General features: G+C 49.0%; 1 protein-coding gene across 1 annotated transcript in view; it reads right to left on the bottom strand.

The window, feature by feature from the left end:
* The window catches only part of FOXK2 (forkhead box K2), a 38,021-nt gene that overhangs the window by 9,202 nt on the left and 10,509 nt on the right, over positions 1 to 18,310 (bottom strand). Inside the window, exons 3-8 of the mRNA XM_040456784.1 lie at positions 15,807 to 15,954; positions 13,082 to 13,228; positions 7,111 to 7,304; positions 6,123 to 6,298; positions 4,576 to 4,872; positions 3,885 to 4,094 (exon numbers count right to left, since the gene is read on the bottom strand). Coding sequence (XP_040312718.1) covers positions 3,885 to 4,094; positions 4,576 to 4,872; positions 6,123 to 6,298; positions 7,111 to 7,304; positions 13,082 to 13,228; positions 15,807 to 15,954 — 1,172 coding nt within the window. The remainder of the gene's footprint in view (positions 1 to 3,884; positions 4,095 to 4,575; positions 4,873 to 6,122; positions 6,299 to 7,110; positions 7,305 to 13,081; positions 13,229 to 15,806; positions 15,955 to 18,310) is intronic.

Raw genomic sequence — 18,310 nt, 5'->3', positions numbered from 1 at the left:
CACGACGTCTGGATCTGGGTGGGGAAGAGCTGGGAGAGAATTTCCAGAATGTCTGACGTTTTCCATAATACAAAGCTTAAAAGAAAAAAGCAAAGCTGCTGACTTTCAGAGTTTATTAACAGGTACCGCTTTCCTTTCTCAAGAGTGACTTTCTAGGGTTAAGGCAGTCACAGGGCATGCAGCACCTCAGTGACAGCTGACACTGTGTAAGGAGAGCCACCCTCCTCGCCCAGTCTTCAAGCTCATCTGCCACCTCCTCCCCCTTTTCCACAGCGCCTCCTGCACCCACTCGGCTGGGTGCCGCCGCTGGGGAGGATGGTGTCTGGGAGCACTGAATCGTTACGGACTAGAGAGAAAACCCTTTTCTAAACCAGTGATTTCTTTAAAAAAATTTTTTTTTTAATGTTTTTTATTTTTTGAGAGAGCACAAGCAGGGGAGGGGCAGATAGAGAGGGAGACACAGAATCCAAAGCAGGCTCCAGGTTCTGAGCTGTCAGCACAGAGCCTGACACGGGGCTCGAACCCAGGAACGCAAGATCATGAATGACCAAGCTGAAGTGGGACACTCAACCGACTGAGCCCCCCCAGGCAGCCCCCAGTGATTTCTAAGTAAAAGACTGCAACCAAATTAAAGAAGAACCAATAAAATTTCCCACTAACAGATAATTTAAAATGGTTTTTGGTAAAAGATGACTAAAACTGGAAGGAGTTTCAATATTTTTTCCATCTTCCTTCTCCTGAGAGGGAACAAGGTCTCAAGGCTGACCCTGCAGCGATCATCAGTGATGATAAAAAAAACTGTGTGGCTTTCTTTAAAGCCCCGATATATTAAGAAGTTAATCTTTAATGCAATTTTAATTTATTTTACGAGATAAATTATATTTTTGAGGAGTGCCTGGGTGGCTCAGTCGGTTGAACCATCAACTCCTGATCTCGTGGTTGTGGGATCAAGCCCCAAGTCGGGCTCCATGACAACAGAGAAAAGCCTGCTTGAGATTCTCTCTCCCTCTGCCCTTCCCCCACGTGCACCCCTCTCTATCCCTCTCTCTAAATAAACAAATATTTAAAAAATTGTATTTTTGGGGGCACCTGGGTGGGCTCAGTCAGTTAAGTGTCCGACTTTGGCTCAGGTCACCATCTCACAGTTTGTGGGTTCAAGCCCCACGTCGGGCTCTGTGCTGACAGCTAGAGCCTGGAGCCTGCTTCCGATTCGGTCTTCCTCTCTGTCTGCCCCTCCCCTGCTTGCACTCTCTCAAAAAGAAACATTAAAAAAATTTTTTTAATAAATAAATTTAAAAATTCTATTCGTTTTTTTAAGTTTGTTTATTTTGAGAGAGAGGGAGAGAGGATCCCATGCAGGCCCCGTGATGTCTGCAGACAGTCCGAGAAGGGCTTGATCCCATGACCCTGGGATCATGACCTGAGCCACAATCCAGAGTAAGGCACTTAACCGACTGAGCCACCTAGGTGCCCCAAAAATTGTTTTTATTTTTTTATTATTTTTTTTTGGTAACGTTTATTTTTGAGACAGAGAGAGACAGAGCATGAACGGGGGAGGGTCAGAGAGAGAGACGGAGACACAGAATCTGAAACAGGCTCCAGGCTCTGAGCTGTCGGCACAGAGCCCGACGCGGGGCTCGAACTCACAGACCGCGAGATCATGACCTGAGCCGAAGTCGGCCGCTTAACCGACTGAGCCACCCAGGTGCCCCACCAAGTTGTTTTTAAATAATAGTTAACACATGCCAACCTGTGGATAAATGGACCAACTTGTGATCAGTTACCCATTTCAAATGCTGTCTTCTCAGGTTCTATAACCCTTATATTCACGATTAAATCTTTAATATTTCCGCATTCTCCTGTGCAGAGTAAAAATGTGCTCAGCAAACAGTATTCAGACAGAAACTAGTCGGCACGCATATGAAATCTGTTAGGGCGCAAGACCCCATTACAGGGGCAAGAGGGCCTGTCTGGGTGCTCATACATTCTGAGAGTAGACGCCAAATCAGGGCAGTATTCAGGGCCAGGAGACTATTAGAGAGAATGATGTAAAACAGTGGAAAACTTAATCCTTTGCTTATTAAATCTGTAAGGAAAAATTTTAGATACCAACTTTCACACGTGAAAGGGATACACTGCTGTTCCAACTCCCTCCAGTAGACAGGTGGACCTAAGAGGCCCCTGACTGGCACCAGTGGTTCTCTGACAACCCGGAATGCGTTAGAAATGCACTCTTGGGCCCCCAGGCCACACCTGCTCAGGAAGGGACTCTGAGGCACATCATATCTGGGAATCACTGGCTGAACCATGGCTTCAGCCTGAGCAGGATTCAGACCAAAAAAGGACCGACCAGGCCACCTCCCAATGCCACCTTCTTCCAGAAGCACACAGCGCCAACAGGTTTGCTGCGTCAACGTCATCCACAATGACAAACTTACTCAGAGAGAAAATAAGGCCCGCACAACTCTTAATACTTAGGGGGACACAGAACCTGAGAAGACAGCATTTGAAATGGGTAACTGATTGCAAGTTTGTCCATTTATCCACAGGTTGGCATGTGTTAACTATTATTTAAAAACAAAGACATTAGAAAAACAAAACTCTTGGGGTGCCTGGAGGCTCAATTAAGCGTCTGACTCTTGGTTTCAGCTCATGTCATGATCACGCCATTCGTGGGACTGAGGCCCCGTATTGGGCTCTGCACTGATAGCCCAGAGCCTGCTTGGGATGGTCTCTCTCCCTCTCTGCCCCTTCCCCACACTCTCTCTCGAAATAAATAAACTTAAAAAAAAATAAGAAGAATAAGAACAAAGAACTCTCAGGTGGTTCGTCTTCCCCAGAAAAGGTTCCAGAATTTATTCTACCAGTGAGTTTGGGGCAAGGCAGAGTGGGAATCTGAATCCCACAGGCAAACGCAGGTCTCCTCCATTCCTTCGTCACTCACAGGGGGCAGGTCAACACAGTTAGGCCTTCTGTTCTCTACCCCTTTTCAGAGAAACTCTATGGGCACAGAGAGCACCTTCTGACCACGAGCCTGACTCCATTGCTTGAGCTTCTGCAGGCCACTGCTGCGTCCTGATGGACAGCAGGGACTCTGTACGCCTGGGCAAGGACCCACTGCTCAAACAGCAGCTCTGAGGATGACACTAGACTCCTGAGTTGACTTAACAGCCAGCCGGACCCCTACGCCTCACATGGCTCCACAGGGCTGGGTGAGAGGGGTTTCTCTGTGCTCTCATTTAAAAGCCAAGCTCAGGGGCACCCGGGTGGCTCGATCGGTGAAGCATCCGCCTCTTGATCTCAGCTCAGGTCTTGATCTCAGGGTTATTGAATTGAATTCTGGCGTTGGGCGTGGAGCCTACTTACTTACTAAATTACTGACTACCTAACTAAATGCCAAGCTCTGTTGGTCTGTCCTGTCTTCTCTACTCGTCGATGTGAGAACATGCATGGACAGCTATGTGCGCAGAGAGCAAGATTCTCTGCTTCCGTCAGACACACTCTGGAGCACAGGTATCCCAGGAGACATCTCAGAAGGCAGGTGCCAGTGCCCAAACCTCCCGTTACTTCCAGGCCACACCCAGGTATCTACACAAGGAGGGGGGTATTTCTAGCTGTCTAGGTATTTACAGAAACGCTAATCTCCGTTCAGATGGCTCCACCAGGGAGACCCCCAGGAGAGGTGACACCCACAACCACCGCCAGGTACCTTGTAGCACTATTAGGTTTCTTACACTTTAGAAATGCAAACATTTCCTCAGACAAAAAAATTAAAATTTAACAGTCGAAACCAAAGTGTGGAACACTACCATTCATAAAACGGAGAGCAAAGGATCTTTGCTCTCGATATCTGCACCCTATTAGCTGTGAAGGACACTGCTTACCGTTGTTCACCTGGCCGTGGACGGCGGCAGGGACTGGCACCACATGAGTCCCGTTCTGCGTCACAGTTTTTATTGGTAGCTGGTGCTGACCCAGAGGAGCCTGCTGCACGATGGTGACCGTCTGGACGGGGGTGGTCTGTGGCGTCTGAATGATCCGGCTAGCGGCGCCCAGCGTGGCATGGCTAATCGCAGGAATAGGTTCCACTTTTACTGAAATTAAAAGGAAGGGGAAAGAAACAATTCCAACTGACATTACTGGAGAGCCACAGCAATCGCGCCCGGTGGCCAGCAGACCCTCTCTAAGACGTTACGTAATTAGAAGAGGGGTTTGGGGGCGGCACCTGGGGGGCTTGGTCGGTGGAGCGTCTGACTCTTGGTTTCGGCTCATGCTGTGATCTCACAGTTCATGAGTTCTAGCCCCGCCTCGGGCTCTGCACTCACAGTGCAGAGCCTGCTTGGGGGTCTGTCTGTCTCTCTCTCCCTCCCTCCCTCTCTCTCTCTCTCGCTCCCCCCCCCCCCCCCGTTCCTCCCCAGCTTGTGCTCTCATCTCTTTCTCTCAAAATAAATAAACTTAAAAAAAAATTAAAACAACAACAACAAAAAGAAAGGGGCTTGGGACGAGTAGGTCTGCTGGGAAGACTTGAGAAACAGCTTGAGAAACTGCCTGCAGCGACTTCTTCTGTTGCTTTACCTTTTACTTCTTTGTGGTCTCCATTCTCTTGCGGCTCTGCCTTAGGAGGGGCCAGCACGGCCGCCTGCGTGACCACGGCCTGGCCGGCAACAGTGTACGTGCTGGCCGGGGCGAGGCCGGCCACGCCGGTGACGGACACCGCAGGGATCTGGTGGACGACGTGTACCGTCTGCACGACAGGCTGCTGGGAGGTCGCGGTGGTCACGGGGGCGGCGACCGTGTAGGTGACAGGCTTGATCGTCGGCGGCAGCTGCCGCTGCACAGCGATTAAAACAGGCTGACTAGACAGGGGAGAGCCTGCAGAGTTTGAGGGAGCAGGGGTGAGGCACAGGCACCCACGTTCCTCCAACCGTTTCCCAGAACCGACCAAGCGCAACCACCCGCTCACAGCACACAGAGGAGTAAGACAGGGCGCGCCCCTCCACCTCATAATAGTGAAGTCACTCGCGGTGGGAAAAGGGTAGTATCTTAACGGGGATACTGAACCCTTGTATCTGACTGCTAAAAACGCAATTCTTGCTCTATTCAGATTTCTTACGACACCTCTTCCCACATCTCTTTCCTCATGAAAAAGAAAATGTCAACACAGTATATGGGAAGAAGCTGCCTACCGAGCCCAGTCAAGGGGGCCACGCTCTCCCCAGCATTAAAGTCTCATGGTGGGGGCGAGAGAACCGGAAAGCCCAGACACAGAGTTACAAACTCTGCCAACCAACCTCTGCTCTCCCTGGTTTGGGCACAGAGTAAATGAAAAGACACGCTGGTGACAGGAGGTACGGGTGGGGGTGGGGAGGGGCTGTTGCCAGCATGGTCAGGACTCCCACTGTGTCAAAGTGCGTATTTTGTGGGTGCCTGGGTGGCCCGGTCAGTTCTGAGTCCCACTCTGGATTTCGGCTCAGGTCATGATCTCACAGTTTGTGGTACTGAGCCCCACGTCGGCTCTGTGCTCACAGCGCGGGGCCTGCTTGGGCTCCTCTCTCTACCCCACCCCCACTCATGCACGCTCTTGCTCCAAAAACAAAAACCAAAAAACACCAAAAACACACATCTTGCCAACCAATTAGGAATCGTAATAGAATTAGTTCAGACACATTTCCACACTGCGTTGTTACGGTTTTTGTTTTTGTTTTTAAATTCCTCAGGGCACACATCTTTATTCTGCTTTGCAACTTAGTAAGTAAACTGTGAGATGCTCACCTAGTCATTAAGTGGGCAGTTTCTGCTGCCAATCAATGTCTAGCTTGTCTAATTTGTGTTATTCCTTTGGGGGGAGGGATTTTTTTTTCACAATCTTTGATCAAGCAACTGAGAAACAGATTCTTAATTATTTCAGGCATCCATATAAGCTGTTTACGTAAAACAACGTTCACTGTGTTTTGTTTTTTGTTTTTTTAACACTCACAGTACTATTAGTTTTTCAGAGCTTATAACACTCAGGTATTATGCAGAAAGTACCAGGTACAAAGGAGCCAAGGCCACTGCTGTGTCCGCTGAGGAGCCCGGCCTGCCCCCACCCACCACACCTGCCCCCTCTCTGCGAGTCTCACCTGGTGCACTCTGAGCAAACCGTGCCTCCTGAATGACGGCCAGTTTGGGCTGTGACGCGCCGGGCTCCGGCTCCAGGGGGGCCGGGGAACCTTCCCTCGACAGGCTCTCGGGGGTCTGGGCACCACTGGAGTGAGCAGACAGCACTCCAGCGTGATTGGGAGAGGCTGGGGCACTTCTGTGTTACAGAAAAAAAGACAGTGGATTTTCACAGGTCCAGCACTCACCACGCTGCGTCATCTCAATAACGTGCATTTTGAAACTGTAACGGCCATTTGTCTTCTGCCACCTGACTACAGTTCTGTGAGCTCTACTTTCCCTGTGAACGCCTGTGACCGGAGATGGACCTTCCGTGAGACTCACTCAGCTGTGACAGCCAGTGTGCCTGTGCTGCGCTAGGCTACTGGGGCTCCGTGCCCACACGGGCTGCACAGCCGTGGAGCTGCACTGGTGCCCTCCCTAAGCAGCTCCTGTCCACGGGCAGCAGGAGCCAGCGGTGTGCAAGCAGGTGGGGGCCCGAGACTTACATCCTGGTCCTTTTTTTTTTTGTTTAGAAACAGAGCATCTATTAATGAAGCTAAAAATGTATAATTTGAAAATCAGGCCATTAACATTATATAAAACAATCTTGAGTTTAAGACGCTAAAATACAGCTTGGAAGAGCTATTCATGTGTCAAGGGAAAGGAAAACACACAGCTCATCAAATGCCGACCGGTCATGTTAACAATGTGCAATGAGTTCAGTGAGGCCACAGCTGCCACGTGGGAGCGGAGTGGAAGTAAAACTTCATCGCCAGTCTCCGCCGTTTCAGACTGCTGTTCAAGAAATGTGCGGGCAGCATCCGACACTCTTGTTCAAATCCCCATCCCCACATTTAATCACACCGCATTTGGTAGTTCCTTCACTGTGAAAAGGAAAACTGACCAACACATTGAAGGCAAATTTACTAACCAGTAAGTGAGGTCTTTTTGTTTGTCTTTTTTCCTTACCTAGACGAGAGCGGTCCCAGAGGGGTTCTAAAGCAAGGCACGCCCCTAGGCCGTCTTTTCCTAAAAGCCTGCTCTATTAATTTGCTTTCAGAGGCAGGGTCTATCCTCCAGAATGAGCCTTTGCCTGGTTCTTCCTGGGAACGTGGTACTTTGATGAAATACCGATTCAGAGAGAGATTGTGGCGAATTGAATTCTATGAAACATAAAAAAATACGTAGAATTCATATATTTCTTTGCTGAGAAATGAAAATGTGCCCCAGTTTCAGTGCCCTGCAAAGCAGAGACCGAGGCATGCAGCCTTTGCAGAGGGCAGACGACTTACAAGCAGCGCTGTTCTGGGAGGAGCCGGCCCTCCTCCCGAGTGAAGGAGTAGGGGTGCGACCCCCCAGCCGGAGGGTCCTGGAACGAAATGGCAGAGGGAGCACCAGGGGCGGGGGGGGGGGGAATCTAGGGAACAAAGAAGGGGTGGGCCATCTAAACCACAGGGAAGAAGGCAATTTCCATCTCTCCCCCAGGTAGGAGACCAAGGACCCTCACTGTAGTCATCTCACCTTTCCTGCTTAGAGACGAACAGAGACAAAATAAGCCAATCCTTTAAAATACTTTTTGAGCACGGAATTAGCTTACAAGAATCTGTCACAGCCATCTAAAATGAATTAATCCAGTGCAAAGTGTTTGGCAAACCAGCAAAGGATAAAGACGAGCTAAAGGTTGAGACGTATTGTCGACACCATCTTCCAGTAATAAGAGCACTTTGCAAAATACATCCATACATGTTTTTCAATTTGATCCACCAAATAATCTGATGAGGCACAGAGAGGAGGTTTCCCTCAACTCCTGCTCTATTCTTTCCATTACAAAAATCTTGGCTCACAGCTTACAGACAGTTTCAGGAAAGCTCCCCACTGCAACCTGCACGACTCTTGGCAGCACGCCTGATCCTGAGCCCCCCAAACCAGAGTCAGCAACAGCTGGACAGAAGCCATGCATCCAAGTTATTTCATGTATTTACACCCATCTTTTTTTTTTTTTTTTTAATTTTTTTTTTCAACGTTTATTTATTTTTGGGACAGAGAGAGACAGAGCATGAACAGGGGAGGGGCAGAGAGAGAGAGGGAGACACAGAATCGGAAACAGGCTCCAGGCTCTGAGCCATCAGCCCAGAGCCCGATGCAGGGCTCGAACTCCCGGACCGCGAGATCGTGACCTGGCTGAAGTCGGACGCTTAACCGACTGCGCCACCCAGGCGCCCCTACACCCATCTTTAAAGTTAGTAAGTTAAACTACTAAAGATTCAAAATGATGGTAACTCACAGTACAATTTCGGGCTATCCCAAAATCATTTCTAAATTCTCCAATTAATCTTCTAAAGGAACTCCTAGCCACAGCCTGAAATCCTCACTTGCCAGAGGTGGCTCAGAAATCAAATGTATCAAATTCTACTTTACAACCCAGCTAGGGGACCGCTCACCTACCACAACCAGTCACAGGCTATGGCTGTGACCACAGCACCACGCAAGCCTGTGGAAGTCCGTCTCCCTCACCAGCAACACGCAGGGGGGCAGCCTAGACTGTCTGTGATTTGTGGAAGTGTTTATAAATAAATGCATTACCTGAGACTTAGAATATTTTATTTTATTATTTTTTTAATGTTTATTTAAAAAAAAATTTTTTTAAATGTTTATTTATTTTTGAGACAGAGAGAGACAGAGCATGAACGGGGGAGGGGCAGAGAGAGAGGGAGACACAGAATCGGAAGCAGGCTCCAGGCTCTGAGCCATCAGCCCAGAGCCCGACACGGGGCTCGAACTCATGGACCACGAGGTTGTGACCTGAGCGCCACCCAGGCGCCCCTAATGTTTATTTTTGAGAGAGAGAGAGAGAGAGAGAGAGAGAGAGAGAGAGAGAGACAGGGAGAGAGAGAGAGGGAGAGAAAGAGAGCACGCGCGCACTGGAGGGGCAGAGAGAGAGAGAGGGAGACAGAGGACCCAAAGCAAGTACAGAGCCTGACACGGGCTTGAATCCATGAACCGTGAGATCATGACCCGAGCCGAAGTTGGATGCTTAACCGACCTGAGCCACCTGAGAGCCCCAAGATTTAGAACATTTTGATAACCGCAGATACTTATTATGTTTTATCACAGGTTTAGGGATCTACCAACAATACCTTTCTACTAGCTCTTCCAGAAAAATCAAACTCAACTACTACTGGCGCTTCCGCCAAAGAGAGAAGACGATCTTCCTCTGATTCCTCAGACGTTTTTGTGCCGTAGAAGGTAGACTCCAAGACTGTGGGTTGAGAAAAGCAAACCCAGACCGTGACACCACAGGGCCCTCTGGCTATGAACAAGGCAATCCTGACGACTGCCATGGAAGGGTTAAGAGGTCCTCCGACTGTACTGTGGGAGGGAACCTGGCTACCTGGGCAGCTTACAAGTGAACAACATGGGAGGTGCTGAACCCCCACGTGAAGGCTGGAACTGCACCGAGAAGGTTAATGCACGTACTGCTAGGAGGAAAAAGGGAAGCTGGCTCAGGGGGAGTCTGGAGGTAGGAAGTGCCATTTCAGGGGACTGGGACACTAGTATTTCTTCCCACTGATAAAGGAGAACAGGACCGGGGCGGGGGGGGGGGGGGTGTGGTTCCACGACCTTCATGCCATAGACAAGCTGTACGCAAGTTCCTAGGTCAAGGAGTCGCTATTTTCTGTCCTGAAAATGTGACAGAAGCTACACTATATACCATCACAACAGGGTCTAACAAGCCTATGGAACAAAGAGGCCACGATTTTCCAGCCAACAAGACTGGAAATGCTGTGGAAGTCATTCCCATTATTCTACGAGATACTTAATGCAGACACAAAGTAACTATATTTCTAAGGTCATTTAAGGCCTTTGTAATTTGATCAAGCCAAGCTACAAACACAAAAACCATGCTGGCTTGGCTTCTACTGATTCAGAAAGTATTACATGTAGAGAAAAGGCAGGTTATTACTCTTTAAAACTAAACAGGAAGAAAAGGGTCTGCAGTACTGCACACATTCTCTTCCCCCCAGACCCTCCCCTCACCGAGGCTACTTCCCCACAACCCGTCCTCCCTGGGCGCCAGTCCCTCCTCCCTCCTGTCCCCGAAGGCAGCTCCATCCCTGCAGATGACCGGTCACCTGCAGATGACTGGTCACCGGCCTCCGGCCTCTGTAAGCACCCCCAGCACTCCTGCCCAGACCTAGTTTCTGTCGGCCCCACTCATGCAGAGTACTCCCTCTACTGAGGACTTGTAAAGAAACTGATAAGAAGGGAACATGTCAGGACCTTCTAGAAGCAGAGTTCAAGGTACAGGGTGAGAGGAGCCCACAACACGCCCTCTACTTTAAGAAACCGGCTCTGGTCCTTTCAGAGGCCCAAAGGCCCAGAATTCAAGTTTTCTAGTTATAACAAATACCTCAATTCTGGGCTGGGTAAAATTATAATTATAAATCATAAGAAAACATTTTGGCATAAATATGCAACCGAAGGAAAGAAACATGCCATCTTCCCAGATGCGGTCACAATTTGTTTTATCCCAGAGTTTCCTCTGGACCAATCAAGAAGCCTTGCCAAAGGCAGACAAGGCAAAATACCCGAAGCGAGCCTGGAAGGCAGCTGTGGACTTCCTTCAGGTGCTCCAAAAGGCACAGGTGTCCCAGGAGCAGATCAGAGTCAGGGCCAAGCCCTCGGGCCCTGCTCTCCCTGCACCGCCACCTCCCTAGCGCTCTAGGGGAGGGCAGGAGGCAGTCTGGAAACCCGCATTTTAAAACTGGGCTGTTCTACAAGACCGTCTTCCCCCCTACTCTCCACACAAAGAAAATCGGATCTGGCTTTTATGAAACAAGGTTGCCAAAGGGAAAGGCTTTTTTGTTTTAAGCCAAAAGTGAGGACATGGGAAGAAGGTCTCATCCATACAGACTTTAAGCGCAGTCACTCTGGGAGGGGCAGCTCAGAGAATCTCATGACAGAAAAAGAACATGTGTGGACCAGTACTGGGAACAGCTAAAAGAAATTGAGAGCGCATTCCAAAAATTAAAGGGAGGGGTGCAACAGGAAATCTCTTTTCTGCTAAAACACTGGAGCCAGGAGGGCCTAACACAGGCAAGGCTCAGTCACCCTTCTGGGCCTTGATCTAGACAGAAAAGAGGTTTCGATAAAAAGCAGCATCGATGACAGCTAACAGAGAGGGGTGCTTGCCCTCCAGCAGCCATGTCTGTGACGCTCCGCTCTCAGGGGCTGGGAAGTCGTGCACGTGGGGATCGCACCTGACCTAACTCCCCACAAGACTGAAGCCTGGAGGAGGCCGCCCCTGAGAGCTGGCCTTCGTCCTCTGGCCAGAAAACCATATGTTGTTTGGAAGCAGCTCTTGCATAAATGGATGTTAGGAAACACAGGGAAACACATCACCGAAGGTCTGGCCAGGCGCTTCAGAAACACTGGCTCCCCTTCTGCCCCGCTAACTGACATTTCCAGTCACCAGAATTCTGCACGCGACGAGCTGCCCATAACCCCACCCCACTCCTTGAGGGGGTATCCTGAGACCTCATCTGCCCACACACAGGAAACCGTGTTCCAGGAGCAATCATCAGAAATGGACACAGATTATCATTTGGCTCTGCTTCTTTGGTTGGACATTTTATCTGAAGCACAACCTCACTGTCCTCGATTAAAATGGTCAGTATCGCAGGGATTTCTTGTCCAATGTGTTGAAGAGACCTGCCAGGTAACTGGAGAGCAAAGCGTTCTCCAAATCCAGCATTTTCCTCACTCCAACTAAGAAATGCACCTCGCTGTGCATAGGGAGGCAGGCAGGGGGCAGCTGCCCCAGGCCAGGAAGGGAGGCGGGGTCTTATTCTGTACCCTCCACAACCGAGGACCCGGACGTGACTAAAGACCCCTTACAAAGGAAATGTTCAGGATGTGGCTGGACTACTTGTATTAGAACACGTTTGTATGTCTACAGGTAGAAGAAAAGAGTTTTTGCCCATCATTAAACAGAAAATGGTTTCCCCTCCACCCCCACCCACTCGGTTATGGTTACGGGTCAGCAGACACATTTTTCTGAGGATCATTTACTCACTATGCCTGAAAGGAATAGTGTTGCCGTTCCTCGTTACTCAATGAATTCAAGAACTGCAACATACGTTTCTTCTTTTCTTATGCTTTTAACGCTCCCTATTTCAACCCTGCCTTTCCCATATGGTCCGAATTAGGGAGGTTCTACCATACTCCAGCAAGCAGGCACACCTAGCACAGATACACAGAAGAAAAAACCACACGGTGTAAAACTTTAAAAAGTTAAGTAAGGATCCATTATGCACTAATATCCAAGAGTCCTCTGAGGAAGGCTGGGTGGCAGACACCCCAGGAACGATCTGAAAGTACAGGAACACAAGCAGGCAGGCCGCCCCCACACAGGGCAGCATCGGGTTTCTGCTTTTCTACACTGCCCAACGGGAGAAGACGTCTTTTGAAGAAAGGGTTCGTTGATAAAATAGTTTGGAAACCACCTCTGCAAACTTCAAGAAGCTATGTACGTCAGCAGACACAGGTAAGGAAGACAGAAGGAAGAAGTAAAGGACGGGCTGGGTTTTTCTCATTCCTTTACTTCAGACACAGGAAGTGAACTGCAATGGTCAAAGAGAAACATCTCAAACAATCCATGCCTTTCCCATCCGTGGGGACGGTCAGGGACCGTAAAAACCACGGGCTGAGGTTTTCTTCTAGAGCCACTATTCCTTCTGCTCTGTGTGGAGGAGGTCAAAGCGCGGGGCCAGTGGCCTCTAACACGTCCTCCTCCCTGAGCAAAAGAGGGTCTCCCTCACCTCGCTCTACCCTTGCCCTGTGCCCAAGTTAAGGAAAGCAGCTCAATTTTCCTCTGTTTTCAATCAGCATCTACTGACTTGTCACAGAAATATTTCATAACAAATCGAAATGGATTTACCTGCCAGCCCTTGTCCGCAGTCCTGTAGTATGGGTAATTTTTAGTGATGTGAGTATAAATCCCATTTAGAGTGAGTTGTTTGTCAGGAGCCATTGTAATTGCTTGTACAATTAATTGTGCATAGGAATAAGGTGGCTTTGAATCATCCTGTATTTAAGTTAAAAAAAAAAAAAAAAGAGAGAGATTATTGAGGTTATCAAAATGTTTACTAAATTTACTAGAATTTAGCATTGTTTGTGCTTTTATTTAAAACAATTTTTGGGGAGGCCGCCTGGGTGGCTCAGTTGGCTGGGTGTCCGACTTCGGCTCAGGTCGTGATCTCATTGTCCATGGGTTTGAGCCCCACGTTGGGCTCTGTGCTGACAGCTGGGAGCCTGGATCCTGCTTCGGATTCTGTCTCCCTCTCTGCCTCTCCCCACTTGTGCTTTGTCTTGCTGTGTCTCTCAAAAATATATGTTAAAAAAATTTTATTTAAAAAAAATTTTTTTACATAAAAAAATTTTTTTAATGTTTATTTCTGAGAGGGAGAGAGAGAATGAGCAGGGGAAAGGCTGAGAGAGAAGGAGACAGGATCTGAAGCGGGCTCTATGCTGACAGCAGAAAACCTGATGCAGGCCTTGAATCCATAAACTGTGAGATCATGACTGGAGCCAAAATCGCATGCTTAACTGACTAGGCCACCCAAGCGCCCCTCTTTTTTTTTTTTTTTTTTAATGTTTATTTTTGAGAGCGAGACAGAGAGAAGAGTGAGAGTAGGGGAGGGGCAGAGAGAGAAGGAGACACAGAATCCAAAGCAGGCTCCAGGGTCTAAGCTGTCAGCACAGAGCCCAACGTGGGGCTTGAACCCACAAACTGTGAGATCAAGACCAGAGCCAAAGTCAGACACCCAACCAAGCCACCCAAGTGCCCCTAGGATTGTTTATGCTTTTAAGTGTTCCTGTGAAAATGCTTAGTTTTCCTTACTATGAAAGTAACACAAATTGAGAAGCATGTGGAAAATTTAGAGGAAACAAATGGAAAAATGCACAAGCAGTGTAAAAAAAGAATATTAAAACCACATAAAGAGAAACTCCAATGGCAAAAACAAAAAACGTAAGGAAAAGAAAAGAGCCGCCTGACCTCAGTAAAGTCCAGGACAACACACCTTAAAGCACGGTCAGAGTCAAGATGACACTCATTATATGAGGTTTAAAAAGAAGCAACTGAGACATTGCTTAGGGATAAACACAAATGGACGAAAAGAAGACAAGCAGAGGACGGACAGACAGGAAGGAAGGTAGACGTGCCAAAGAAAGGAGCGTGGGCCTCAGCTGCCCAGCCCATGATCAGTCCTGATAGCGGTGGGGGGCACATATTCTATGCAGAGACACTGGCCGCACTCGTAAACAGCTAGTATTTCCTGAACACTTCAGCTGGGCTCTGCCCCAACTACCCTGAGCGGACAGACTCTGGAAAGGGCCAGGCGAACTGGTGGAGCTGGAGACTACTCCAGGCAGCAGGTTCAGAACACAAAGCCTTCCTCATCGTGCTTGTGCCACTGGCTGTGTCTCCTGGTTACCTTTTTTCTACACATTGCTAAAAACCTTTTTTTTATTGAAAAATGTAACACAGACAGCAAAGCCTGTAATACATCCTCATCAGCTGAAAACAAATTTCTGTGATGTGAACATCAGGACAACCAACACTAGGTCAAGAGAGAACACAGCCCACATCCCAGAAGCTTCCATATGCCCCCTGGGCCTGCAGCCTCTACCCCCAGAGAAGCTGCCATTACCTCTGACATTTTGTCATAATGACAATCTTGCTGTCAACGTTTTAGCATCTAAGAACACACCTTGAAACAATTTAGTTTTGCCTGATTTTAAACAGGCAACTGTATCAACATGGAACCCCACTGATGGTGCCCCTCTGAGCCTCCCTCCCTTGCCCGGCACGCCCCGTGTGCAAGGCTCCTAGCCACAGCAGACAGGTGGTGCACCATTACGGCCGTCTCCTCCATGACTGTGCTGTGTGCTACTGCACAAATGCGTCACATTTTATACAGATGTAACTAATACTACGCGTTGCTTTATTCTTTTTCACCGAGCATTATACCAACAATACTTCCATATCAGTGACTATGCTGCATAAGATTTCCTTGCTTGATCACTCTTAGGGGGCATTCAGGCTGCTTTCAATTTTCTGTGTTATATAAATTTTTGTTTGAGATTTCTGCCACTTCCTTTTAGACAAAATCCTAGAAGGGGCATTACTGGGTCAAAGAACAAAAATATGCAGGGATACGCAGGGTCACGGCATGTTCAACAACCACTGTCCCAAAAGGGTGTGTTCCTGTGCACATGTGTGCACGTGTACATTCAGACACGAGTGCATGTGCAACCTTCAGCATCTGGGACAGCAGGACTAAACCCTGGGAACGGTTTCTTGGGACACAGTGCTTATCACCGCGTGAGGACCAAGCGATTCTCTTGTCCTCCACTGGTTCAGATCTCAGCACCTGGGCCCATAGCTGACACTGGGGAGCACCCAGTGGTGAATGACCAAAATAACTCATTTATTCTAAGACCCCAACCCCAAGAACCTACTCAACAGGAAGGGACCCCACAACCAACTTGGATCCACACAAGGCCCTGGCAGCGACATTACTAGACATGCAGACAGCAAAGGGAGGACAGCTGGTCACGTGACGGCCCCAGGTTCTGTTTCAAGGCTATAAAACATTTACCTTTGGGCTGTCTCCACCAGAAGCTTCCTTTTCATTTTCTGGCTGGGAGTTGTCGGCCATTAAATTGAGGTCAGCTGGTATCACACGGCCCATTTTGTACCCCGAAGACCCTGCTCCCCGGGGGCTGGATGGGCAGGAGTTTGCAGCACTGTGGGTGGGAAAAAGTGGCTGCGATCAGCCTAATACAGAACATACATCACACCGTGCTTCAAAGACTCGTTCTGATTTCAATGAAAACAAACTTAAAAATTAGAATATCAGCATTTTCTATGGAAAATGGACTCACTAAATTCTCCGTGAAATTTAGGATCACTCCAGGAAACGTGGAAATCAGATATCTGCTTCCACATGTGTTCTCTTCCATAATCACAAAACAAACTATCAAAGGAGGTGGTGGTCCACCTGTTTCACCAGTGAGGAAACGGAGGCTCAGGATGGTTCTGGAACTTACCAAGGACACGGAGGCATATGCAATGGCTCGCAAAGGGACACAGAGCACAGGCTCTGCTCACTCCCTTCCCACCTAGGACGTGGCCTCCAGCTACACCAGAAAGGTCAGGGAGAATCCAGAGAAAGAGAAAGGCAGCCGGGCCAAGAAGAGGGAACACAGAAAGAGGATGAGGCCATGGACACAGATGCAGATGGCATCAGGCCCCGGAGCACATGCGTCAGGTCAGTTAGGACACAGCACCCCGCCCCCCGCCCCCCCCGCCGGGAGCCCACTAAAAAAAATTATTTATTTACTTATTTTATTTTTTATTATTAAAAAACAAATTTAAACATTTATTTAGTTTTGAGAGAGCACGGCAGGAGAGGGGCACAGAGAGCGAGAGACAGAATTGGAAGCAGGCTCCAGGCTATCAGCACAGAGCCCACTATGGAGCTCCAACCCATGAACTGCGAGATCATGACCCGAGCTGAAGTTGGGACACTCAACCGAGCCATTCAGGCGCCTCTTCATTTATATTTAAAGTTAACTCTAGCCCCAACACGGGGCTCAAACTCACAACTCCAAGATCAAGAGTTACACAGTCTACCAACTGAGCCAGCCAGGCACCTCAGGAACCCATGTTTAAACATGGGTGCCTTTTTTTCACACGGCAGGGCTGGGGTGCTGCTTCCTCATCTGTGTAATGACGAGAGGCCATTCCCACTCGACTGTGGTCATTCACCAAGCTGCACATTTGAGTTCCTGCCCCCCCGTTCCACGCAGGCCCGTACTTTACAACGAATGAGCTGCTGCAGTGGAAGGACACCAAAAACAGGATGGGCTGAGAAATTGATCAAGTTACACCCAGAGTGTGTGGTTAGGGATTAGTTGCATTTGGGGGAAAAAAGACAAGTACTGCAAATATATAGAAAATTTCTGGAAAAAATACATAAGCAACAGTAGTTACCTCCAAAACCCGGAACTGAACGTGGAGCAGAAGGAAGGGGAGGGGGTGATGTGCTCCGGGCCAGCGTCCCCTGCAGCACTACTGGGCTCTCTACCGTGAGCACGCACAATGAATACCTACACGCACACTCACTGGACAGGTGTCTGCTGAGGCCACGAACGGCTCTTAAAGCACCGGGAAAAAAATCAGGCCTGCACTAAAGGACTTTAAGCCTCACGATGTTGAAAAACAGCTAGCACTTAACAAGTGCTGACGTGGGGAAGGTGAGAGGCCGTATGGAGTGGATGCTGGGTTTAGAGAAGGCAAGTCCGGGGGCACCTGGGCAGTTCAGTCAGTTGAGCGTCTGTCTGGCTCTTGACTTTGGCTCAAGGTGCAATCTCACAGTTCACGGATTCAAGCCCCGCATCAGGCTCCACACAGCGTGGAGCCTACTTGGGGTTCTCTCCCTTTCCCTTGTTTGCACACACGTGTGCATGCGCTCTCTCTCTCAAAATAAACAAACATTAAAAAAAAAAACAAAAAAGGAAAAGGAAAAGAAAAAAAAAAGAAGAAAAAGAAAAAGAAAAAGGCAAGTCTGCCCACACATCACACACAAACCATCCACAGTTGGGCTCCCACCCCACTGTCTTGCCCAGCAAGGGCACTATGTTGGTCAGCACCGGCCATGGGGAGGAACGAGCAAGGAAACCAGGATGAAGACGGAGAAGGTGAGGAGAGGCTGGGTCAGGAGCTTTTCTCCAACCACAGTCCCCTTCCCCGAGTGCCCACGCCACCGTCTAGTGGGTCAGTGCGCCCGTCTCCAAGGCTGCAGCTCCCACTGTGGGTTGTTATCCCACGTGGGCAAACAGGGCTTTCTCCTCTTCCTCTGTGAATTCCGAACAGAAATCTGGCCACGTGGTTGCTCTCCGCTGACATAATGGCTATTTGGTCCATGGAGTCACATGCAGACAAATTCAACCAAGTGGGAGAGACAAAGGCAGCTTCCTCAGCAGCGCAGCCGCAGGAGGCAGAAGAGGGAGGGGCCTGACGCCAACAGCAGCGGCTACACAGGAGGCCGAGCCTGGAGCTGGAGCTGGAGCTGGAGCTGGAGCTGGAGCTGGAGCTGGA

The sequence above is a fragment of the Herpailurus yagouaroundi genome, unplaced genomic scaffold (genome assembly GCF_014898765.1).
Source record: "Herpailurus yagouaroundi ecotype Mexico unplaced genomic scaffold, PumYag 217, whole genome shotgun sequence".
In the NCBI taxonomy this organism is placed as follows: Eukaryota; Metazoa; Chordata; class Mammalia; order Carnivora; family Felidae; genus Herpailurus; species Herpailurus yagouaroundi.
Note: the sequence above shows the minus strand (reverse complement) of the source record. Positions and strands in the feature narration are given on the sequence as shown.